A 25,477-nucleotide genomic window follows, 5' to 3' on the forward strand; every position below is an offset into this window, starting at 1 on the left:
TTATAAAGTATCTTCTTATTAAACTGTACACTTACAAAGTTCTCAATGCTTCGGTTTGCAAGTAGGGAACCTCGTTTATGCTACCCTGTTAGTGTGGGGCTATTTTGAGCCTTGTTAGTGGTATTAACTAGCAATTTGTATTTTTACTTATTCGATGCCCCATATACTAGCGTTATAAGCTAATCTGTGGTTAACTAAAACTAACGTTCAAACTGGGTACATTCGATTATCATGAAAACGCATCCCAGAGAACGGTCGACTCGTTACCATGTGTAATTAGCCCTAGGTTCATTTTTGGCCGGAATTGTCCTTTGAGGTCTAGACTCAGATGTGCGATTCATGTTTGAAAATGATTCTTCTTCATGCTCCCTTCCAACCATTCTTTCTATGGATGTGCACGAATATTCGATCTGTAATTATTATTCGAAAAATAAAATACTATTCGAATTTTGCAACGTTGCTTTACTGGCCGTTAATGCCGTGAATCCATGATAAAATCCCAAGCACTAACTCGCAGTTATAAATCACTGGGTGGCGCTGTAGAAGCGAAAAAGTGTTTAACAAGTGGATGGTATTTGAACACATAATGTCGTCGTCTGCCTCGCGAAGATTTGGAATTATTGAGATGAAAATGATATTACAAAATGGAAGTACTTTTAATCAAATTAATTAATGAAACTGAGTTATCATAATATATCACCACCACAATGAGAAATCAGAGAAATCATAATTGCCTTTTTCAGAGAACGCGTTCCGTTAATCGAGAGCAATGACCCTTTTCGCTTTCCATAGTTACCTAGCTGGTATCATGTCGGCTCCCTTGCTGAACGCGTGGTAGCGATTATTGCTTTTTTTTTTTACCTCTTTTTGCGGTACGACCCTAAAATTAATAATAGTGTTTTATTGGGCTTATAGTTCTTTGACAGATTGAAAAAATACACTGAATTAAAGCATATTTAATATTGCCTAATCTGTTTTACAAACTGCTTCACATTTTCAGGTTCTGAGAAGTTGTTCTGGAAATGGCAGAAATGGTCAAAGAAAAGAGTACAGGGCTAAAATTCGCGGAGGAGCAGCTTCTGCGACACGGATGGGAAAAAGGTGAATTCAGAACAGATTTTAGGGCTTCTTTAGCCTATCCGTGTAATGACACCTGACTGTTTGATGATGTCTAATGTTTGGACTCTTGTGTTGTAGGTAAAGGTCTGGGAAGATCAGAGAATGGCATCTCAGAGGCTATTAAAGTCAAAATTAAATATGGTAAAGGAGGGGTGAGTGAGAGATTTATTGTTATGTTTTTGTTTGTTAGTTTTTTTGTTGTTGTTGAAAATTACAATGATTGAAGCATTGTGGGTAGTTGACAACATGGGAATGAAGTTTATCATGAACTGGCTATATATATATATATATATATATGTGTGTGTGTGTGTGTGTGTATGTTAACAATAATTATGATTATGGTGCTCTGTTTATTATCCTAACCCATACTTAAGCTCTTGCAGTTTACATTCTCTTAAATGCAAATTTCTTAATATGAGATTATATAATAATATTGTATAATGACAATTATACAGTAGTTAGAATCTACATGTATAATAATTATACTGAAATTAGACATTCTGTCAAAAACCGTTGTAGAGAAGTATAGCATATCTCATTGCAGGTCACATAAACTACCCTTGTGGTTTTAGGTTAACTTTTTAAAGTCTCCAGCTGTTGTAGCACTTAAGTTTGTATTTATATTTGATCATTTTGTCTTCAGATGGGCCATAAGGAAGGTGAACAGTTCAGTTTTCACTGGTGGGACCATGTTTTTAACAAAGCCTCATCCAGTCTGGTTGTGGAAACAGCACAGGTAAATAACATAAAAAAAACTCAAAAGAAAATGATAGGAGTGAATGAGGGCATGTTTTAGTTATCTGATGTTGTCATTGTGGTTTAGACTGGTGTGGTGGTGAAGAAGTCAGATGACAGCAGTGATGGATTGATCTCTAACAAGAAGCCACGCAAGGCTCAGCAAGCCAAGTCCATGCTCTATGGATGTTTTGTCAAGGTGCAAAACCATAAACGGCACACACAATCAATTTATTTTCACGATACCACTAGCATTTATGGAGCGATAATTGAGAATTTGGATTGTGTAATTTTTTTAAAGTCATCTTTCTCCACTCTCAGTCAGATACACTGCTGTCAGGTGAGCAGCCAGAAAAGACATCCGATTCAGATGATAGCAGCAGTTCTGAAGATGAGGACCAGAAACTGGACCTTTCCACCACTACCAAGTATGAGCCGCCAGTAGTACAAAATCATGATTTGTGACACATTCCTTTAAAAATACTTTTGCATTAAATACTTTAATTCCTGTGATATATTATATATAATATTCTGCTGCATGAAGTATGCTCTTTCAGATGTTTCTGTATGTGGCATTTAGAGGCACTAAAGATCAATTTAAAATGTCCCACAATAGTACTGGTTAGATTTCAAAATCAGTTATGCTTTCAGCCTGCTCAGTTGTCTTCGTTTTGTCTGTCTGTTTTAAGGCTATCTGACGCAGATCTGCTAAAAGCTTGTGGAGGACGAACAGCACACAAGTAAGCTCTGATCTCATAAAATTAACACTGATGCATCCAAATCCACAGTAACCTTACAATCATTTGTTAGTCAAACCAATATAAATAATACTACAAGAACTCTTAGCATTGACCCATTTGATCAGGATACACCTCATAAGAAGAATCATAGTATATGATCCATAGTACGATTCATCAATAATCATATATATATATATATATATATATATATATATATATATGTATATATATATATATACACAGGTCCTTCTCAAAAAATTAGCATATTGTGATAAAGTTAATTATTTTCCATAATGTAATGATAAAAATTGAACTTTCATATATTTGAGATTCATTGCACCAACTGAAATATTTCAGGTCTTTGATTGTTTTAATACTGATGATTTTGGCATACAGCTCATGAAAACCCAAAATTCCTATCTCAAAAGATTAGCATATCATGAAAAGGTTCTCTAAACGAGCTATTAACCTAATCATCTGAATCAACTAATTAACTCTAAACACCTGCAAAAGATTCTTGAGGCTTTTAAAAACTCCCAGCCTTTTTCATTACTCAAAACCGCAATCATGGGTAAGACTGCCGACCTGACAGCTGTCCAGAAGGCCATCATTGACACCCTCAAGCAAGAGGGTAAGACACAGAAAGAAATTTCTGAACAAATAGGCTGTTCCCAGAGTGCTGTATCAAGGCACCTCAGTGGGAAGTCTGTGGGAAGGAAAAAGTGTGGCAAAAAACTAGTGATCGACCGATATTGATTTTTTATAACCGATACCGATACAGATTATTTGCATGTGTATGTGCCCGATAACCCATATGCAGAACCGATATTTATTTACTGTTATACTTCTGTTTTTGGCACAATTATTACAACACAAATGAACTGAACAAACCATTTTATTTATAACAATCACTCGCATACAAAAAAAAAACCTTTATATTTATACACAAATAAATAGAGGGGTCTGAGTCCAAAAAATAAAGTGCACTGTTACTAAGTGTCTTTGTTTAAAAATAAAAGCTTTGATGAGGTAAAAATAAAGCACAAAAACTATTCTAACATATTTGGATATGTTTATTTGTTTTCATAAATGGTAAACTAATCAAATTACAATAAAAACATTTATATTATTACATTATATAATTTATATCTAAATTATACATATCATTTATAAGCATCAGCAGCAACAATGTTAACAATAGGCAAAATAAATGTTAAAAGTCTAATGTTTTCATATGGAAAAAGTAATTGACAGGGGAGTCATATCACCTTTGCAGAAATGTAATTCATTTTAAACAGTTTTAGAAGGTTTATGTGCCGTTTAATAGGTTTAAACTAAGAGTGAGGAATAATTCACTGGGTAATATTAATTCACTGCATAATATTAGCTGGAATAGCCTATAACATTAGGAAAGTAACAAACAAAACAGCATATACATCATTGCATTTTCCAACTAGTATGTTATTAATTATTATTAATATTTTTGTTGGTCTAGATCATGAAATGCTTTATGACAAAGTGCTGTTTATCTATGCATTTACACATAACTATAACATTAGGCTATACGTTACTCAACCGCGATCGCGCGTGCAGATAATAAATAATTAATTTCCACAAAGCAGTATATTTAGATGTGTATTAGCGAAATAATTGCTATGTAGTAAATGATAATATAATCTAGGGTGTTTAAACAAGATAATCTTGTCAAAAGTTTCATTCAGTGGCCGTGCTTGAGCATTCCTGATCATCAACCCAGTGAGTGCTCAGCAATATGAACGAACTTTTTTTTCGAGACTAATGGTGAGCAAATACAACAGATAGAGAATTAAATTCAGCGCTTTTATTTTCAACATGCACTCATTCATGTCTGTTTTATTTAATTAATGTAAAGTTACGTCTTTATTGGGGAAGGACATGACGGATTACGCTACGTGGCTCAATGAGTTCGTCTCAATTTTTTAGAACCAAGCTGCATAAATAAACTATATCAGGCATTTATGTCTCAAATCTCATTTCTGCATGTCTGTTATGTTAAATAAAGTTGAATAATTAAAGCAAAGCAAGTAGAACATATACTTTACCTGTGCAGAGAGTTGTTATTGACTGATCTCCTCAGACGCGGGCTACAATGGCGGAATTCTCAAAACGGCCACAAGATGGCGCCGTTTATCGGAAAATCCGATATTACAAAACCGATTCCCGATTATGGGAAAATGCTTAAATATCGGGAAAAATATCGGTAAACCGATACATCGGTCGATCAGTACAAAAAACGCTGCACAACGAGAAGAGGTGACCGGACCCTGAGGAAGATTGTGGGGAAGGACCGATTCCAGACCTTGGGGGACCTGCGGAAGCAGTGGACTGAGTCTGGAGTAGAAACATCCAGAGCCACCGTGCACAGGCGTGTGCAGGAAATGGGCTACAGGTGCCGCATTCCCCAGGTCAAGCCACTTTTGAACCAGAAACAGCGGCAGAAGCGCCTGACCTGGGCTACAGAGAAGCAGCACTGGACTGTTGCTCAGTTTTGCATGTCATTCGGAAATCAAGGTGCCAGAGTCTGGAGGAAGACTGGGGAGAAGGAAATGCCAAAATGCCTGAAGTCCAGTGTCAAGTACCCACAGTCAGTGATGGTCTGTGGTGCCATGTGAGCTGCTGGTGTTGGTCCACTGTGTTTTATCAAGGGCAGGGTCAATGCAGCTAACTATCAGGAGATTTTGGAGCACTTCATGCTTCCATCTGATTTAATTTTTCAGCACGACCTGGCACCTGCTCAGTGCTCACAGTGCCAAAACCACTGGTAAGTGGTTTACTGACCATGGTATTACTGTGCTCAATTGGCCTGCCAACTCTCCTGACCTGAACCCCATAGAGAATCTGTGGGATATTGTGAAGAGAAAGTTGAGAGACGCAAGACCCAACACTCTGGATGAGCTTAAGGCCGCTATCGAAGCATCCTGGGCCTTCATAACACCTCAGCAGTGCCACAGGCTGATTGCCTCCATGCCACGCCGCATTGAAGCAGTCATTTCTGCAAAAGGATTCCCGACCAAGTATTGAGTGCATAACTGAACATAAATATTTGAAGGTTGACTTTTTTTGTACTAAAAACACTTATTTTATTGGTCGGATGAAATATGCTAATTTTTTGAGACAGGAATTTTGGGTTTCCATGAGCTGTATGCCAAAATCATCAGCGATGATGACATTGAGAAGGACCTGTATATATACAGGTCCTTCTCAAAAAATGTGCATATTGTGATAAAGTTCATTATTTTCCATAATGTAATGATAAAAATTAAACTTTCATATATTTTAGATTCATTGCACACCAACTGAAATATTTCAGGTCTTTTGTTTTAATACTGATGATTTTGGCAAACAGCTCATGAAAACCCAAAATTCCTGTCTCAAAAAATTAGCATATTTCATCCGACCAATAAAAGAAGTGTTTTTAATACAAAAAAAAAAGTCAACCTTCAAATAATTATGTTCAGTTATGCACTCAATAGTCAATACTTGGTCGGGAATCCTTTTGCAGAAATGACTGCTTCAATGCGGCGTGGCATGGAGGCAATCAGCCTGTGGCACTGCTGAGGTGTTATGAAGGCCCAGGATGCTTCGATAGCGGGCTTAAGCTCATCCAGAGTGTTGGGTCTTGCGTCTCTCAACTTTCTCTTCACAATATCCCACAGATTCTCTATGGGGTTCAGGTCAGGAGAGTTGGCAGGCCAATTGAGCACAGTAATACCATGGTCAGTAAACCATTTAACAGTGGTTTTGGCACTGTGAGCAGGTGCCAAGTCGTGCTGAAAAATGAAATCTTCATCTCCATAAAGCTTTTCAGCAGATGGAAGCATGAAGTGCTCCAAAATCTCCTGATAGTTAGCTGCATTGACCCTGCCCTTGATAAAACACAGTGGACCAACACCAGCAGTTGACATGGCACCCCAGACCATCACTGACTGTAGGTACTTGACACTGGACTTAAGGCATTTTGACATTTCCTTCTCCCCAGTCTTCCTCCAGACTCTGGCACCTTGATTTCCGAATGACATGCAAAACTGAGCAACAGTCCAGTGCTGCTTCTCTGTAGCCCAGGTCAGGCTCTTCTGCCGCTGTTTCTGGTTCAAAAGTGGCTTGACCTGGGGAATGCGGCACCTGTAGCCCATTTCCTGCACACGCCTGTGCACGGTGGCTCTGGATGTTTCTACTCCAGACTCAGTCCACTGCTTCCGCAGGTCCCCCAAGGTCTGGAATCGGTCCTTCTCCACAATCTTCCTCAGGGTCCGGTCACCTCTTCTCGTTGTGCAGCGTTTTTTGCCACACTTTTTCCTTCCCACAGACTTCCCACTGAGGTGCCTTGATACAGCACTCTGGGAACAGCCTATTTGTTCAGAAATTTCTTTCTGTGTCTTACCCTCTTGCTTGAGGGTGTCAATGATGGCCTTCTGGACAGCTGTCAGGTCGGCAGTCTTACCCATGATTGCGGTTTTGAGTAATGAAACAGGCTGGGAGTTTTTAAAAGCCTCAAGAATCTTTTGTAGGTGTTTAGAGTTAATTAGTTGATTCAGATGATTAGGTTAATAGCTCGTTTAGAGAACCTTTTCATGATATGCTAATTTTTTGAGACAGGAATTTTGGGTTTTCATGAGCTGTTTGCCAAAATCATCAGTATTAAAACAAAAGACCTGAAATATTTCAGTTGGTGTGCAATGAATCTAAAATATATGAAAGTTTAATTTTTAACATTACATTATGGAAAATAATGAACTTTATCACAATATGCTATTTTTTTGAGAAGGACCTGTATATATATATATATATATATATATATATATATATATATATATATATATATATATATAGAATGTTGATTTTTATTAGTATGTTTTTTTTTTCAGGTTGAGTTATTTTAGTAATTCATCTTAACCTAATTTTGCCTTGGTAACTATACATTTAAAAAAAATAAGCTTACATTTTTCATCTTATATTTGTTTTATTTGAATCTTAAAGAGTTTTTAATAGTTTTAGGGTTTGTAAACAATAACACTGTCAGATATGTTGTTTCTTATATATTAGGGCTGCACAATTCTGGATAAATGTAGAATCAACCTTTTTTTTTTGTTACAAAGATTGTGATTCTTCTCCCACAATTCTGAACAGACAACTAAATAAAACATATAATTTACTAGACGTTATGACCAAAATTTCTGCATTCTGTTTAAAATGTTCGACTTATATATAAAAAAATGTTTGAATGAATGATTCAATGATTTACTTATATATACACTTGAATTGTTTCATGAACGAATCTCTTGAATGAATGATTCAATGACAAATACATTTTTTACCAGTCACTTTTCGCAACCTGGTGGCGTAGCGATGTAATCGATTCAATCATTTTTTGAAGTGCCACATTTTTAAAAGGTGATTCGCTCTATTTTTGTCTCGTCCGTAGACATCAGAGTTTATATCCGAGCTTTAAACTTTGATCAGAGTACTGCTGTGATAATATGAATATTTGTAACACAGAAATAACAATACTCTATGGTTGTAAAGAGAGTTGAAACTGTTTCATGCCTATACATAATAACTGCTTTTTGTGGGTCAGCAGAGGCAGCACAAACACAAATTTGAATGTTCCGGGGTGATTGTCACAGATTTAATAGACACAGGCGAATCGTTGTCATTTAGGAATGAGATGGTATGGGTGTTTGAACCGAAATTCCGACATTTTAACCGTACAGCTCTAATATGTTTATTTGTTTGTGTGAATAGAGGAGCCAGACATGGACTTACTATGAGTGCCAAACTGGCTCGGCTTGAGCAGCAGGAGCAGGAGTTCTTGAACAAGTATGGTAAGAAGAACCACTCTGCTGAAACATCCACAAGCAGCACAGATTGTTTAAACCCTGTGGGACATCCAGATATTAAAGAGAAAACAAAACGCAAGAAATCAAAAAGGCAGGATGGACCCTCAGAGAATAATATCCATGAAGATAAGATCACAACACATGTCCTTGTTTCAAGTAATGACACTGAGGAAAGCAAACCCAAAAAGAGGAAAGACTCTAATGGTGTGTCTATGAACGATGATGATATCACAGAGGTTGAGCCAAAGAAGAAGAGAAAAAAAAATCGCATGGAAAAAGTACCTGAGGATGGTCTTAATGGAGAATGTAGCGTAGACGTGATTGAAGCGTTCACACACACATCAGAGGAACGAGACACACACCTGCCGATGGATGACAGCATTCACAAGAAGAAGAAAAAGAAGAAACGGTCCAAGGTAGTTGCTGAGACAGCTGGCACAGATGAAATCATTGAGGATTCCACAGACGCACACGGCAAACAACCACAGGAGGGCAGTATTGAGCATCAACAAGCCTCCGCTGACAATGTCTCGAAGAAGAAAAAGAAGTCCATCATGGACCTCTATGAAACCTCTCCATCCGCAGATGTGGAAAACTCAACTAGTGTGATGACAGTGACAGAGGACACTGGCAATGAAGCACAGATAATAGATGCACAAACAGAAGGACAGGAGAACAACAAGAAGAGGAACAAGAAAAACAAACGAAGCAAAAATGAGCAGGAGGAGGTGGTAGAGAATGTTCAGTGTGAGGAGTCCATGCCAAAGAGAAAAAAGAGCAAAAAGTGAACGCACTACAAACACAAGGGTGGTAGTTGATCAGAATCTGTGCTGCTGAAACACAAGGATCAGTTCTCCAGCAGCTGTTAAGTTTCAGACTATTAGTTGAGAGACATGACAAAATGCAAAACGTGTTTGTTACACAGCACTCATATTTATTCTTCTAAATCATGATTAAACTTTTAGCTAGAGACCAACAGCTGACATGAAATAAGCTTTTTACTGGTCTGATTTGTAATACATTTGTGTAATGCATTTTACATAGCATATTATACACAGTGATAAAAATGTGTTTATATATTAAATGTGTAAAAAAAGCGTGACATGCATGATCTGTGTGGATGAAGTTTTTTTCACTCACTAAAGCTTGAAGGGTGCAATAAGATGACATTTCACCATTTTATCCAGCTGAAATTTGTCAGTACCTTGAAACATTGCTAACAAATCAAACTGAACTGGAAAATAAAATGATTTCTGAGATAGTTGTCTTTTGCATTGACTTCTGTTCATGTTGAGGGCTCACTGTGGTTTCGTTGGGCTTGAAGAAAGGTTGGCCATGTTAAAACTTCCACTTCGCAGATCCATCTGCTTTTCATGTTACACCATATTGAATTCCAGCTTTTCAGTGGGTTTTTGCTGGGCATTGACAAAACACAGTACGTGTATCCTTCATAGGGCCAATCGATCCAGAATCTGAAAGGGAAATATGGGAAACGTTAGGTAATTGCTTTTAAATTTTGAATTGGTGTATTTTTAATTTTTTTTATGGTTTATCAAAAGAAAAACATTTTTTGAAATAAATTACTTTTAAAAACGGGTTTTACATTAATCCTGGCTCTTACTACTGTTAAAATAATCAAATAATTATAAAAAAAATAAATTAAGTTTAGTTAATAGTTTGAAAAATCTAAAGCTCCTTTGTTGCCTTTTTCTAAACTCACCCTTTCTCAAGCTGAGCGCCATTGGTCCAGACCCAAGTGTTTCCCATTTTTTCAGAGAGTCCAATCCAGTACCCGTGATATACATCATAATATGATTCGGTGTGCTGATTGATGAATTCCTGAATTTGCATAATACAATGAGAACATAAATACAATGCTATAATCATATAGAAATCATTCCCATTTACATTATTTTTCAGTGTAAACAGGACTGTTGTTCACAATGGTCTCATGATGCTAAACTTCTGCATTTAAGAACTTCAGCTAAATGCCGAATGTACATGTTTACAGTATATACTTCGGTGCACTTTTCAGAAAAGAACTTTCCAGTCAAAGTTAGATTTATTAGCTGTGGAAATGGTGTACAACACTGCAAAACTTTTTTTAGTTTGATCAAAAAAGTGAACATTTTTGTGTATTTCCATACTTTATTTTGTTTTATATACCTGTTCACCCACGCTGTCTATTATGGCCAGCCGAGCTCCATATTTCTCGCAGTATTTTTGACTCTCTGCCCATGTATTCCAGAGGTTTCCTTTATGGAAATAGTAACAGCTGGAGTCATTTTGAATCCAGTTTTGAGGACAGGATGTACACCGGACCCCTGTGATGGAGAATAGCTCAGATAAACTGAATAAAACAAACAAACAACAAAAAAACATTACACTTCAGACTCCAGATTCAGTAAAACAGCTTACCATTCCCAGTGAACTGACAGTATTTATCCCCTGAAAAGCTGCTTTTATGAATTATGAAGTCCAGTGTGTTGTTCATCTGTTGACCCTGTGTCACCAGCCTTGCTGTCTCTTGCTCCAGCACTTCCTTGTCTGCCAGTAACTGCAGGTTGGCGGCTTTCTCTTCAGTGTATTGGACCTGTATGAAGAGATTTCCTCTGGTTAAGATTGTGCTACATATTGTTTAGCAGATGTGGGCAATTTCTGAGTATTTCTGTATTTTATGTTGTTTCAGGCTTAGATCTTACCAGAATATTGTTATGTTTAGACATGTGAATGTAGTCTGCAAAGCGGATAAACAAAAAAGGCAAACTGTTAGTAAAATCTACAGTACTTGTAGACAATTTTTCAACTGCAATGCAATGTTTCTATGATATTTTAGTCGTTATGGGTTTAGACAGTTGCCATATTTAATTATAATTTACACCATTGGCTCATATTGACCTCGTCAGTTTGTAAGAAAGAATGAAATTGTGCAACTGATTTACATTGGACACGTGAGTTTCCGATGTTGTTACACTCCCTTTTTTGTCGAGATGTCGACACATTTGTACTTTTCTCCTGGTTATTTTTGAGGTTACGACAATGATGTCTTCAAGGTTCCCCTTTTTTAATGTTAGTTCTAGCTCTGAACAAATACACATGAAACTGAATGAATATGAATGAAACAGTGCTAATGCTTACAGAAAATGCTGACAGCTGTTAACGCAGCGAGCAGGAGGAAACAGAGCAGCCCCAGAAACACTGAAGCTCGTCTGTAAACCGGAGAGATTGGGGCTGAAGCTCCTTTTTCTGAACCAGAATGAGACAAGTAAGTTTGAGTCCTAGAGTGCGAAGATATCACAGTACATTTTTTAAAATATGAATGGAAATATACTTCAAAGATATTTTACTCATAAGAATTTCTAGTGGTGCCAATAATTGTGGCCAACGTGCTTTAGAGACAAACTTTTATTTTATGATGAGATTTTCCCCCCACTTTAAATTGTTTTTATTTAAATAAAAGGTTTTATTTATTTATTTATTTTGAATAAAAGATCAAAAGGATAAACAATGCTGATTTATTTTCACAGCCATCTCTGGTCATATTTATCAGGGGTACCCAATAATTCTGACCATGACTGTATATTGTATATATAAATATAAAAATATTTTATATTGCTTTTCTAAAAAAATGAAGAAAAAACCAATATAAACCTGATAAATATCACAATTTATTCATATTGTGTTTGTGTGTATATATATATATATATATATATATATATATACATGCATACACACACTGCTGTTCAAAAGTTTGGGACCGGTACGATTTTTAATGTTTTTAAAAGAAGTCTCTTCTGCTCGCCAAAAGAAAAACATTTCTATTTGAGTATATTTTTAAATATAATGTATTCCTGTGATGCAAAGCTGAATTTTCAGCATCATTACTCCAGTTTTCAGTGTCACATGATCCTTCAGAAATCATTCTAATATGCTGATTTGATGCTCAAAAAGCATTCATTATTAATATTAATGTTGAAAACAGAAAACAGACAATTTCATTTATTTGAAATACAATCTTTTGTAACATTATAAATGTCTGTACTGTAACTTTTGATCAATTTAAAGGGGCATTCGGCAACTATCTCAGCTTAATAAAACCGTTTAGAAATCATTTGGATGGTTTAATAACCTGTTCTGGAGAGAATGGTGACTTTCCCCGCTCCCCCCAGCGTTTCCAGGCGGAAAACCAACCTTGCAACATGAGGACTAACGTCCCCGTAAGATGGAAATAGGAAGTTTTGTGAGAAGCGAGAACGAGCGAGAAACACAAACTGCTTTATGGCAATTCGACATAAACACACACACGCCGCCCTCAATGTGTATGATGTATTGCCGCGGACTCCGCGGATAAGCCGCGGATCGGGCGGATGACGTGACAAAAAAAATATTTTAATTAAATTCGGGCGGGTGGCGGGCGGTTTCTAGTCTCGCGGCTGTCATCAGCAGCGCCTTGTATCAGCGGATGGCGGGCGGGAAAATTGGTCAAAAACGTTGGTGCGGATGGATGGCGGACGGATAATGAGTCTTGTGATGCGGTTGCGGATGAAATAATAGCCCATCCGCGCATCTCTATTACCCACCTCGGTAGACATAGCTCCACACGATAAAGTTGGCCGGCTCCGATAATAACAAATGCACATGAGCTGCGGTAGAAAGGGGGAGAAGGGGCCGCAAGTGAATTATTTTTACGACAATGGTTTTCGAAATATATGCCTCACAGCTGTAGGGGGAGCTCATTGAGAAAACATGCGACAACAAAAGTGAAAATCAGCGAAGGAATAGCTAGAGTTGCCGAATGCCCCATTAATGCATCCTTGCTAAATAAAAGTATTGATTTCTTTTATTAACATAAAAAACAGTCATTTTAAATTGTAAGAATATTTGACGATATTACTGTTTTTTGTTTGTTTGTATTCTTAATCAAATAAATGCAGCCTTTGCAAGCATAAGAGACTTCTTTTAAAGAATCCCAAACTTTTGAACGGCATATAGTAATTGTGTAACTAAAAACATTTTAGTTAAAAACATTAAAAAACTTATTATAAAACTGTGATATACTCTATTTAACAGTTGATATCAATTTTGAATAAATATATATTGTGTGTGTTTGTGAATGATCTCTAACCTGTAGTCTCAGTATTTGAAGTTGATTGTTTTCTTTTCACCTCTGCATACAGTACAGACTCCTCTGATTGTCGCAGTAATCAGACAAGCATTAATTAATTCATATTCTGATCATCCAAAAAGAGAACAACTACTCTTAAAAGTAATCCAGTAAACATGGGAAAAGATGTTAACAAAATGGTTAAATGTAAAAAATAAATTAAAAAAACATCTGAACATACCTTTAGATTTATCCTTGTCAAATGGCTTGAAGATAACTGATGAATAGCATAACTCATCTTCCATTGTACCTGCTCACCTTCACAATCTACTGCTGGATCAGGGCACAGTGCTTTTAGGCAGAAAACTTTATTAAATCTGTCAGCCAGACGTCACAGAGAAGTTTGTGATGCTCAGAATTAGGAAATAACAGAGATTGTGTGTGGTTTCAGTTGTCAGAGGAAGTTTGGTATATAATTATGTAATGGCATCACTATCACTATGCAAAAATGTGAGTTATTTTCAGGAAGTACAAAATTATTTTATTCAAGATGAGATTCTAACCAATTGTATGTAACTTGTTGAGATTCTAACATTTCAGTTTCTGTCTTGGATAAAACATTTAAATGGAAATTGGAATTTTGTCTGGTCATGTGAATTTTAGTGGTTTTCATTTACATTTGAAAATTGTTTTTGTTTATAACTCAGTAATGAATAATTTTACATAAAGCACACTGTTGTGTTTTAAACTATTAAACAATTATTCAATTAATCTCAGGGTTGCCTTTTTAAAGGAATTTATTCTGCCAGAAATTTCATGGATTTTTGCGCATTTTTTGAGGTTCATCTTTTACAAACGAATAGTTTTTGGTGCCAAAGCACAATTAGCCAAATGTCTAAACTATACATTTACACTGTAAAAATCCAGTTTGCCAAAAGTTATTCTAACAAATGTAAATAAGTAGCTTGAACTTTTTTTGTCAGTTTATTGAACAAGAGTACCCTAAACATATTTCTAACAAAAGTTGCTTTGATTACCGTAATTAGATGCTCAAATATGTGTTCAAAATGCATGTTGTCCCAACTTTTCAGATTGAGTCATCTGAAAAATTTTACATTGCACAATGTTGTGCAAGAACTCAGCAGGCAATCCAGCATGAAAAGAATGTGTTAGTTAGCTGTCATATGTGACCTTGTACTACACAACACTAATGGGTCACATGGGCCAATTTTTTGAAATTGAGACGTATACATCCGATGAAAGCTGTATACATTAGCTTGTTAGGATAGGACAATATTTGGCTGAGATACAAATATTTGAATATCTGGAATCTGAGGGTGCAAAAAAATCGAAACATTGAGAAAATCACTTTTAAAGTTGTCCATTTATGTTTGCGGTTGTACTGCATTCACTCCCAAAAATAAATGTTTTTTTTATTCACGGTAGGAAAATTACAAAATATCTTTGTGGAACATGATCTTTATTTAATATCCTAATGATTTTTGGCATAAAAGAAAAATCGATAATTTTGACCCATACAATATATTGTTGGCTATTGCCACAAATATACCCGTGCTACTTGCTAACTGTTGGATTTAATATATAATTACAAGGTAACGTGTTTGCCACAAGTTTTAAGAAGCAAATATTGCTTATTTCATGTAGGCATTGAAAATAAAATGTATAGATGAAAGAATGAGGGTTGTATCCCCTTGCATTGCTAAATGCTAAACAATCTTTAGTTGACAAGAATTTTTCAAATCAAAAGAATATCTGTTAAATGATGCCCCACAACTGTTTAGTCACAAACATTGTTCAAAATATCTTCCCTTGAAATTGATACAGTTTTGGAACAACTTGAGGGTGAGTAAATGATGACATAATTTTCATTTTTGGTTGAACTATCCCTTTAACATGCAAAAAAGTACTACTTTGGTCTGATGTATTGTGATCATTTTGCCACAAGAGGGGGCAGTAAATGAATGTGATAATATCTGAAACTACAAGATTCATAGGTATTGTTCAGCAAAATAAAAATTCTGTCATTATTTACTTTCATGCTGTTTCAAATAGACAAGTCTCAGTCATCATTCATTTTCATTGTATGGAAAAAATAATGCACTGCATGTTGACTCAGGTTATCAAGTCTCTAACATCTCTTTTTGCGCTCCACAGGAGAAAGAAAGTTGTACTGGTTTGGATGTAATCCAGCAGTGGGAGAGTTAACGCCTCAAATTACATCACTGGTTTTGCACATTCTGTCCATCCACCCCTCCTCCTCTATTCCTTCGCCCTCCCCCTTCTCATTGTCTATGAAAGGAGGGTCTTACCCTCCCCTGTCCATTCAGCCGCTGGGCACTGGGACTGTGGTCCAGACCTCACCCTCGAGCCTGTCATTAGAATCACTTAGCAGCCACAAAGACCTGCAGCCCTTCACAGCCTCTGTGCACAGTTCTAGTGTGATTTAACACTTCACCCCACTCTGAGATGGAGCTTTTGGGTGTCCGACAGCCCTTCACACAGTTTCAGGAGGAAAAGTACCAAATGCTGGAGCTGAACCAGCGTCTCGAATCGTACTTGGGCCGTGTGAAGCTTCTGGAGGAGGAGAACAAGCTACTGCGAGAGGAGATCCACACTCTCAAGAGCAGCAGGGACCCACCAGGCCAGCACAAAGCTCAAGAGGAGGCTCTCAGTCAGGCCAGGAGGATGATGGAGGAGGCCTGGAGGAAGAAAGACCACGTGGAGCTGGAAGTGGAGAACTTGATGGAGGATATGGAGATGGTGAGTATTCAAAGGCAGAAGGCGAAGACCGCACAGGCTGAAGCACAGAGAAAACTCATGGAGAGAAAGAAGGAGCTGGAAGAGGAGCGTAGGGCTCAGATTTGGCTTAGAGAGAAGGTTGGACAACTTGAGAAAGACCTCTTGCTACAGATGCAAGTCCATCAGGAGAACATGGAAACCTTGCAGGCCTCTCTGAAACAGACAATGCCAGTCCTAATGGCCCCACAGCACACTCAATCTACCAGCATCCCAGACCTGGGACAGGAGTACAGCCACAGAGCAGCTCAAGCCTGGCAGGAGGCAACCAACAACTATCAGAGACAGTTTAAACGTCTGGAAGAAAGTCTGAACCAGGCCAAAGCTAACATGGCAAAGATTCAACAGGAGAAGAGAGAGAAACAACACCAGGTTCAGCATCTGGCCAAGGAGCTCGAGAGTACGAAGACTAAGAGACAGATGCTGGAGAAACATGTAGTGCAGCAGAGAGAAGAACAGATGCGGGAGCTTCAACATCTTCAGGTAAGATTAGAAACTTATGGACTTTGTTGCTTAACCAGTTCAACTTCTGTCATCATTTACTCACCCTCATATAGTTCGAACATGTATGACTTTCTTACCTCTGTGGAACACAAAATAAAATATTTTGAAGAATGTTTTTGTTCATATGATGGAAGTCTAAACAACACTAAAGTTAGGACAAAAATTAATGAGACATTTTTTCAAAATATCATCTTTTGTGTTCCACCGAAGATAGAAGGTCATACAGGTTTGGAACAGTATGGCGGAGCCATCTGATTTTATATGGGTTTCTTTAACAGCATGATATTAACGATGCCGTTTTCCACAATCTCTTAACTTTAATCAATGATTTTTAAGAAAACATGTCTCATGATTTTGTGCAGGCTCAAATAGATGCTCTGGAGATGGAGAAAGACAGCCTGGGGCAGCAGATAGACAGCATGATGGTGGACAGACAAAATCTCCTGCAGGTGAAGATGTCTCTTGGACTGGAGGTGGCCACATACAGGTACATGTCAATGTCATCCAGATCATCATCAACACCAAAAACACACAACCTTACCAAATTATTATCATCTTCAGAACTATCTTTATTTGAAGTAAAATATGCATGTAGCTTTTGAAAAGTCGTCCCACTTCCTCCCTAATGGGATGCCTGAGTGGAAAGCCTCTCCTATGCACTGTGGGATTTGTAGTTTATGGAGGCCCAACTAATATGATCATGCATCAGTGGCTCTAAAAAGCATTTCAAGCACCCTGAGAGGGGTAACTTTAGATCAGTCAATCCAAATAGACCCTCTCCATTTCCCACCCGACACTGACCCTGATCCATCTGCTTGAAGGAGGGGCAGGGAAACGTAATTCATTCAAAAACATCCTTCAGATCGGTCCGATTTATGTCTGTTGAGGAAGGACAGAAATACATTTTGACAGCATTTTAGCTGTTGCTCATTTCATGGTCCTCCTTTTAAAGGTATGTTGCATTACATGCAGATACTTTGGAAGGATGGGGATGGGTTTTAAATATTACAAATATGTACAGAGAAATTTATACATACATTTTTTATATATTTTTACAATATGTTGTGCATATCTCCCAAAAGACTTTAAGAAACATGTTTGTTTTTACATATGAATACTTTTAAGATCCACATTTGTTTGATGCTTTTGTTGCAGGATCACCTGTTACACTAACAGTGTGCTTTCCATTTGTAAAGTCCAACCCTTGCAATTGTTTAATGCTGCTTGCAGGAGGTAAATGAATTGATGCATGAGTGAATCCTGCAGATGGGATGATAATGACAAATCTGACACATTATTTGCATAACAACAGAACAAGGCACAGGACTGCAGCTCAAGAACATGACTCCATCTCATTTAGCCCACCCCTCACGTTAAAGAAAGTGCTGTTCTGTTGCTTCTTTCCAGAGCTTTGCTGGACAGCGAGGGCCTAAGAATCGACAGACCAAAAACAAACAAGACCAACTCTGCTGTCTTTTTAGGTAACATTCTTTTTTTTTAAATAATTGAATATTTTATTCCCATTTAATTTATTATTTGTTATTTTTGATAATGAGGGCTATTTGAGAAATGGTCAAGTGAAAAAAAAAGTATAACGAGTATATACTATATACTAAAGTGAACAAACTTCAACCTATATAAATTTGGGATTTTGGAACACAGATCCCCTTTCTCTTAATATTGCTGTGCTTTGGGCTGGTTAAATGATTAATACTGATTGCATAGTGGGGTATCTGTCGAAGCCTGTACAACTAGCTTCCTGTGCTAGTCCCATAGGTCACTGTAACAGATGGCTCCACTTTCCAGTAATGCAGGCCTGGAAAAGCATAATGAAGATCAATACCTCTCCATTACGACTCACTCACAGTTCAGGACTAGTGTGTATTCCGATAACTCCCCTGAGAGGCAGATCAAGGGTCTATGTCTGTTTCAGACTATCTCCATCTATCTGGAGCTTTATCTGTTCCAGTCAACCACACTTGTTCCAATAGCATCATAGTTATCAGGGGATGGGACATAATAGGGGTATGAGTCACTCTGTTGTATTTCTGCTCATATTTGATGAATGAATATTAATGCTCAATGTGCTTCGACTACAGATTCATGACTAAAATACTTTGACGGTGCTTCATGTAAAAATATTATTAAATAATATTAACAGATTCAACTGTTGATATTAATTAGTGAATGTTGAAAGTAACATTAAGATTTTTAAGTACTTTAAAAGTATTTTTCATTGTTAGTTCATGTTAACTGATGCAGTTAACTAATGTTAACAAATTGAACCTTATTGTTATTCTAAAACATTAAATTTGGGATTCAGACAATAGATATGATGATCTGTCAAAGGTAGACTTAAACAAATAGTCCTCTTACAGAGCTTGTTCCATGTCTATGTGACAAAGCCTGTCTCACCATCTTCTTATTTCTTGTTACAGATGCAATCTCAAAGCCCATTGGGACCCACCAAACCTTACAGACCATTGCGGCTTCCTGCCATTTCAGCAATACTGTGTCTACAAGTCACAGATCAATCTCCTCCTCTCGCACTCTGCTGACCAGTGCGACTCCATCATGGACTCAAGGGACTCCACAGAGAACGCCAACCAAAATTTCAGTGCCAGAAAAGACAGGGGTTCATATCTCAGAGGAGTCTAAAAACGCTGCTGAGGAGTCTGTGGATTATTTACAGCGAGAGAAAGTACATGAAGACATGGCTATCGCATCAACTCTCCCCAAAACAGCTGCAGAACCAGAACCACAGCTCAAACCAGAAGGTATCAAGGTGGAGGACGAACCAAAGGAGTTCCAGAAAGGTCAGATGGTTGAATCTAAAACTGATGAATCTGCATTGATAAGTGTGTTAGCTGACCAACCAAGTAGCTTGTCCCAAACGCCAGAGACAGAAAGCTGGGCCGGTCCATTCACAGATCCTGCAGGAGTTTCAGAAGAAGGGAAGGATGAGGAAGTGTCTGTCGAAATGGCCCGGATCTCACACGCACCTAGGGTTACTTGGGAAGAAAATAAAACAGTGGCAGAGGATGAAATAGAAGATGCCTCTGAGATGGATGTAAGATCAGAGAACATTAGTGAAAGCTATATAGTTGCACATGGAGATACAGATGATAATGATACATTAACATCCAGCCATATCAGTCCAAACTCCAATATACTGGTTTCATCGTTCCTCAAGCAAGGAGCTTTGTGGGATTTTAGCAATCAGGAAGAAGCAAATGAAGATCTGATGAGGGTAGATGAACATGACATTGTGAGCAATATTAGCGAGGAAGTGACAGAGCAAATGAACAGTGAAACTGAGGCAGAGGTTGATTCAATCAATGAGTGGGATAGACAGGAAGAAATTGAACCAGAGAATGAGATGAATGTGAGGATCCCTAAGTCTGAGGTAGAGGAAGAAGGTGAAATGAGCATTGAAACTGAACTGAAGAATAAAACAGAAGAGGAAAATGTGACTGAAAGAGAAGAAGAGATAGAAGTGATTGAGAGAGACAGTTCTGTACAGGATGGAGGTTTAGATTCTCCCAAGAACATTGATCATCAGGAGAGTATGGAGAAGACTGTATCGCCAGCTAAAGCCCATTCAGTTCAGACAGTAAATGAAGGCTGCCCTTTACCTGAGGAATCTGAGTTACCTGAGAACCTGGGTGATGACGACGACTCCCCAAACATATCAGCCTCATGCAGAACTGATCCTGGTGAGTGTGACAGCTATAGTCAGGAGAACACGCTAGCAGACCCTCGGCCCTTGATCCAATATAAGAGTGATGAGGAAACAGATGGGAATGTGCAAGCCTCACACCTCATTGGTGAGACCAGCGACAGCGAGGACGAGAGGGAAAGAGTGGACGAAGGCCATTTGAATGAAAGCGCCTCAAAACGCTTCAACACTATGGAGGATCTCACAGAAGAACCAGACATGGACGTCATTGGAGAGATGATGACGGAAGATGTTGTTTCTAAAGATGCACTAGATGATGATAGGGCATGCATGATGCTACAGAGTGGCTCTGGAGTCCATGAAAGTTTGGATTTGGAGAAAGAAAGGCCAAGAATTGAGCCCAGGGGAAACCCGAAAGAAGAAACTGATGATGATATGAGAGAGATCAGGAGAGATGAAGATCATGATGTCATGGTTTATGAGCAAAATGAGAATCCACAATTGAGTGAAAACCAGCATATACACACTGAACAGCTTGAGTATGAAACACTCCATTCATATGAAAGTCAAGAACATGTCGACATAGACCATCCACCCTCATTTTCCGAAACATCTCAGGTCGAACAGCTTGAAAGCTCATTTGAAACTTCACCAAATCTGACTCTGTTTCAAAATGCAGCTACAACCAAAGAACCAGAACATCTTCTGGATGTTTCCATGCACACCAACATAGATCTGATGGACAGTCATTCTTTGGAAAGCGAGACAAACAGTCAGCCAAATATCATGACATCAGATGTGCCCAACTCTGACCAGGAAGAGTGCAATAGCTCAGAAGATGAATCTCCAAATGCCAGCCAGTGCTTTCAGAATACAAGCCTTTCAGCAGCGGCTACTCTCAATGAGCAGCCATTAACCTTTACTAATGGAGTCTTTAAGGCTGATTCTGTCTCTGTCAACAACGATGTGCCAGAAAAAGTGCTCAGTACGGAGAAGAACACTGAAGAAGCTAAAGCCTCTCAGATTTATGACTGGGATAATTCTAACATCTGGGGCAAAAGCATGAGCATTCCAGAAACAGCAAGTATGGATGAAAATTCAGGCGTTTTACCAGTGAATGAGATTGAGAATTTGGGAAGTCCAAACAAAATGCCAAGTGTAGCGGAAAATATCTTTGGAAAATTTGAAGAACATCTTGAAATGACAGAGGAGAGCTTTTCCGAAAAAGTGATGACTGTGATGGACTTTGAGAGCAACAATTCAGGAGAAGAGGAGGAATTTCAGTCAAAGGAAAAGAAAAGTGAGATTCATAGCTTTTTCAGCTCTAGTTTGAAGGAGGATTTCTGGAGCAAAGGGAAAGTTGAGATGGCAGCTACCTATGACCCTGCCAAGACTGTAGACTTAAACCAGGCCAAGGTCTTTGGAGAGGAGTGGAAAGATATGGAGGGAATGCCAGCAGCAAATGGAAATCCTACAGAAGAGATGGACATCCTCAAAGGCCAGGATGAGAAACGTAAAGATGAACAGCCAAAGCGAGGCGAGATGGTCCCGTCTGATGACTCTGTTGATGAAGGAGATTCCTGGTCTTCTGGTGATGAGTAACAGCTTTGTCCAATGATGTTTTAGACTATGTAAGACTAAACCAAAAACAAAAAAAGTAGTAGACCATATACATAGATGAAGAGCAACATTAAACACGGAGTGCACAAAAACACCTTCATGCATTCACAGAAATTAAACAAGATTGGAGAGTGTAGTGTGTGTAATGGTTCAATGTGATTTCTGTAATGCGAGTCAGCCTGGCATAATGTACCAGCTGTCCTCTTAGTATAAGAAAGCGTTGTACTCCATTACAGCCGCGGGCAGAGAGGATTCTTAAAGACTTACTATGAAGCCTTATTTCATCTTTGTTAACAAATTTTACGATGGAAAAACAATCTGGATTAAAACTTGTTCAAAATTCTGAAAAAAGAATAAAGACTAATAAAAAGTACAACAGCGAATACATTGAGTTGGTTCTTCTTTTATCGTTATTTTTAATTGTACAATTTTGATCAATCATTTCATCATCATATTTTACCTCATCAACATTGCATAGACATGTAACGCTTTTTATTTATTTAGATAAATGTAAATATGATTCTTAAAGTTCAAAGTTTTATTTCTCTAACCATTTCAGTTTGCAATGAATCAGAACTCTTAGTTGTACAGCCTAAATTCACTCATTATGGCAGCGAATCACACTCTGATTTGGAGCCCGGCTCTGGTAAGCACACAATACTGATCTGAGAGAAAGAGGCCACACTAGAAGAAAAAAAGAATAAGGAACAATGAATAATAGATGACATCATCGCCTCATTTCCCTCTGTATGCACGCTGGCTCTCTGGTGCCACTGATGGGGGTGTTGGGGGACAATGACTGGATAAACATGTCTGCACTTCAGCAAACACCCTTTTACCAGAAGACATAGTCAGATAAAAACCTGTGGATACATATTCTGTAGAAAAAAATTAAGTAAATAAAAATTAATAAAATACGAAATAAAATTATTACATAAATAAATAAATAAAAAACATTGATTCTCCAAAAGGTTCAAGCTTCTATTTTTGGTCCAAATCAAACAGCTAGTCTGATGACCCACACATACAAATACTCAAAGCAGGATTTACAGGGTCTTTTGAGAGCTTAAACAAAAGTGAGGCAGGGCAACAGCTGGGCAGTCAGATGCTTCAGCACCTGCTTCCTGTGTAAGAGGATGCCACCCAATCACGCCTGATGCAACAGCAAGCAACTCTATTACCAACCAATTGAACTGAAGATCTGATCCTGTTGAAATGACAGGTTATTTCTATCTGATCTTGACCTCATTCACAAGTGTCAGTGAGAGCTATTTGAGTGAATGACCACAGAATCCCGAGACCACAGTGCTTCAAATAAATCTCGATAAACCCTAAATGTGGGGGTTTGGCAGTGACATTCAGCTCTCTCTGCTCCCTTTACCATCTGCCGCTGTTATTGATTGCTATTGATTATTAATGCCAGATACTGAGTGACTGATTATTTTTAAAATTAGACAGGCCCCACCATTCATCATCTTTCTTTTAACTTTTACATTATACTGCAAATGTGTAACAAACCAGCTAACGTCATCAAACCATGGCTATTGTGTAATGTTCATGCTGTTGCTTTCTCAAAAATGTCCTTTTCCTGGAGAATTATGTCATTAAAGAACTTTTGTTATGTCAATGAATAGTACAAAACAGGATGTAAAGTGACAAGTGACAGGAAATTACACCAATTACAGCTAAAAATCATTAAACATTTTTGAGGAGGAAAGGAAAATCATTAAGAAAAAACTGGAAATGCTCTTAATAAAATGAAAGAAATTCATGTTGGAAGTAGTAGAACTAATACAATTATGTAGAATTTACCCATGTTCATGTTCTTTATTGTGATGTGATAAAACGGTAACACTTTACAATAAGGTTTCATTTGTTAACTACCTTAGTTAACACAAACTAACAATGAACAACTCTTCAACAGCATTTATTAATCTTAGTTAATATTAATCTCAACATTTACTAATAAAGTGCATATGTTATCATTAGTTAATGCACTGTGAACTAACATGACAATTTTTATTAACTAACATTAACAAAGGTTAATAAATTCTGTAAAAATATCTTGCTTAATTTTAGTTAATGCCTTAACTAATGTTAAAAAATGAGACGTTATTGTAAAGTGTTACTGATAAAACAAAACTGAATAATATGATTGATTACCATGTTTGAAATTATAAGTTTAATATTTTCTGTTCATTTACTAGTTTAAGACATGTAAATGCAAATGAATTGCATAACAAGAATGACCCGTATACAATTATGAAAAAGAAAAAAACTATTTAAAACTGAAAGCTACATTTTTATATCAAGAGACAAAGAACATTTAACTTAACCCACTGCTTGAAGGAAGAGAATTCCATCTGATTCAAAAGACAAAGATAATGATTGAGCATCTGTGGAATATTTCCCTTTGGAGTGGACTTTTAACCATGCAGACCTTTTTATGCTCATACAGCAACATTACAGACTAACTAAAGTTGAAAAAGCATAATCAAACCCCTTTAAGGATGACAGGGGTGTTTGTTGGATGAAATGATGCTTGTGTCTCAGTGCATTAGAAAAAAATAGGTCAACTTTTTCATCCAAATAAGTGGGGACCTGTTCCAAACAGAAGCTCAATGTTTGTGCCAGACGCGCAAAAACTGACAAGCTCAGCTGACACAGTGCTCAGATGAACACAATGTCTTTGAGGAATGGTCTGCATTCAATGCCCCACCACCAAAAGACACATGCACAAGACACTCACACTCAAAGTCATGTCATTGTGCCTGATTCACCATGATCTGTTGCTAAACAACAACAAGTAACTCTAACAAATTTACATCACAGCTGTCTTTCTGCCTCAATTGGGTGAACTGGGTTAAAATAAAGACCTGGACTTTGAGGAAGAAACATTACAATTGGTTGTTTCAAATTTACAATTTCAGTAGCTACAAGCAGAATAGCTACTTATCAGATAAGTGAAAGGCTGACATCTAGTGGCCAGATATGAAAATGACTTGAAAGTTAATACTGCAACACTTATGAGATTTAATCTGAAAGATCATATGATAAAAGCCTTACTGTCCTCTAAAGTTTCAAACAAAGTAGGATATTATATATATTTGGGGTTAGTAAGATGTATTAATTTATTTTCAGAAAGGATGCATTAAATTGGTTTAAAGACCTTTACATTGATAAACATTGGCTATTTCAAATGAATGCTATTTGTTTTAACTTTCTATCAATCAAGGAATCCAAAGATTTAAAAAAAAACATTTACACAAATACAGTTGCTGCT

The 25,477-nt window shown here is 37.5% G+C and overlaps 3 protein-coding genes across 3 annotated transcripts; 2 read left to right on the plus strand and 1 right to left on the minus strand.

Annotated features, from left to right (window-relative positions):
- Positions 1–779: 779 nt before the first annotated feature.
- Positions 780–9,729, plus strand: gpatch4 (G patch domain containing 4). The gene is made up of 8 exons (XM_077215042.1): positions 780–872; positions 1,001–1,101; positions 1,198–1,271; positions 1,763–1,855; positions 1,943–2,053; positions 2,176–2,282; positions 2,544–2,594; positions 8,376–9,729. The coding sequence occupies exons 2-8, from the start codon at positions 1,023–1,025 to the stop codon at positions 9,256–9,258; spliced, it is 1,398 nt and encodes a 465-aa protein (XP_077071157.1). The 5' UTR covers positions 780–872; positions 1,001–1,022; the 3' UTR covers positions 9,259–9,729.
- LOC143723118 (asialoglycoprotein receptor 2-like) lies at positions 9,384–13,974 on the minus strand. Its single transcript, XM_077215099.1, has 8 exons — positions 13,816–13,974; positions 13,596–13,658; positions 11,609–11,716; positions 11,173–11,207; positions 10,889–11,063; positions 10,637–10,794; positions 10,191–10,309; positions 9,384–9,942 (listed from the first exon to the last, which is right to left on the minus strand). Exons 1-8 carry the CDS (start codon positions 13,877–13,879, stop codon positions 9,756–9,758), a joined length of 909 nt encoding a protein of 302 aa, XP_077071214.1. The 5' UTR covers positions 13,880–13,974; the 3' UTR covers positions 9,384–9,755.
- Positions 11,639–22,577, plus strand: nes (nestin). Its single transcript, XM_077214507.1, has 5 exons — positions 11,639–11,735; positions 15,750–16,874; positions 17,258–17,382; positions 18,303–18,376; positions 19,334–22,577. The coding sequence occupies exons 2-5, from the start codon at positions 16,062–16,064 to the stop codon at positions 22,174–22,176; spliced, it is 3,855 nt and encodes a 1,284-aa protein (XP_077070622.1). The 5' UTR covers positions 11,639–11,735; positions 15,750–16,061; the 3' UTR covers positions 22,177–22,577.
- Positions 22,578–25,477: the final 2,900 nt, after the last annotated feature.

The sequence above is a fragment of the Siphateles boraxobius genome, unplaced genomic scaffold (assembly GCF_051911475.1).
Source record: "Siphateles boraxobius isolate OS27281-9 unplaced genomic scaffold, OSU_SipBor_1 12, whole genome shotgun sequence".
NCBI classification, from domain to species: Eukaryota; Metazoa; Chordata; class Actinopteri; order Cypriniformes; family Leuciscidae; genus Siphateles; species Siphateles boraxobius.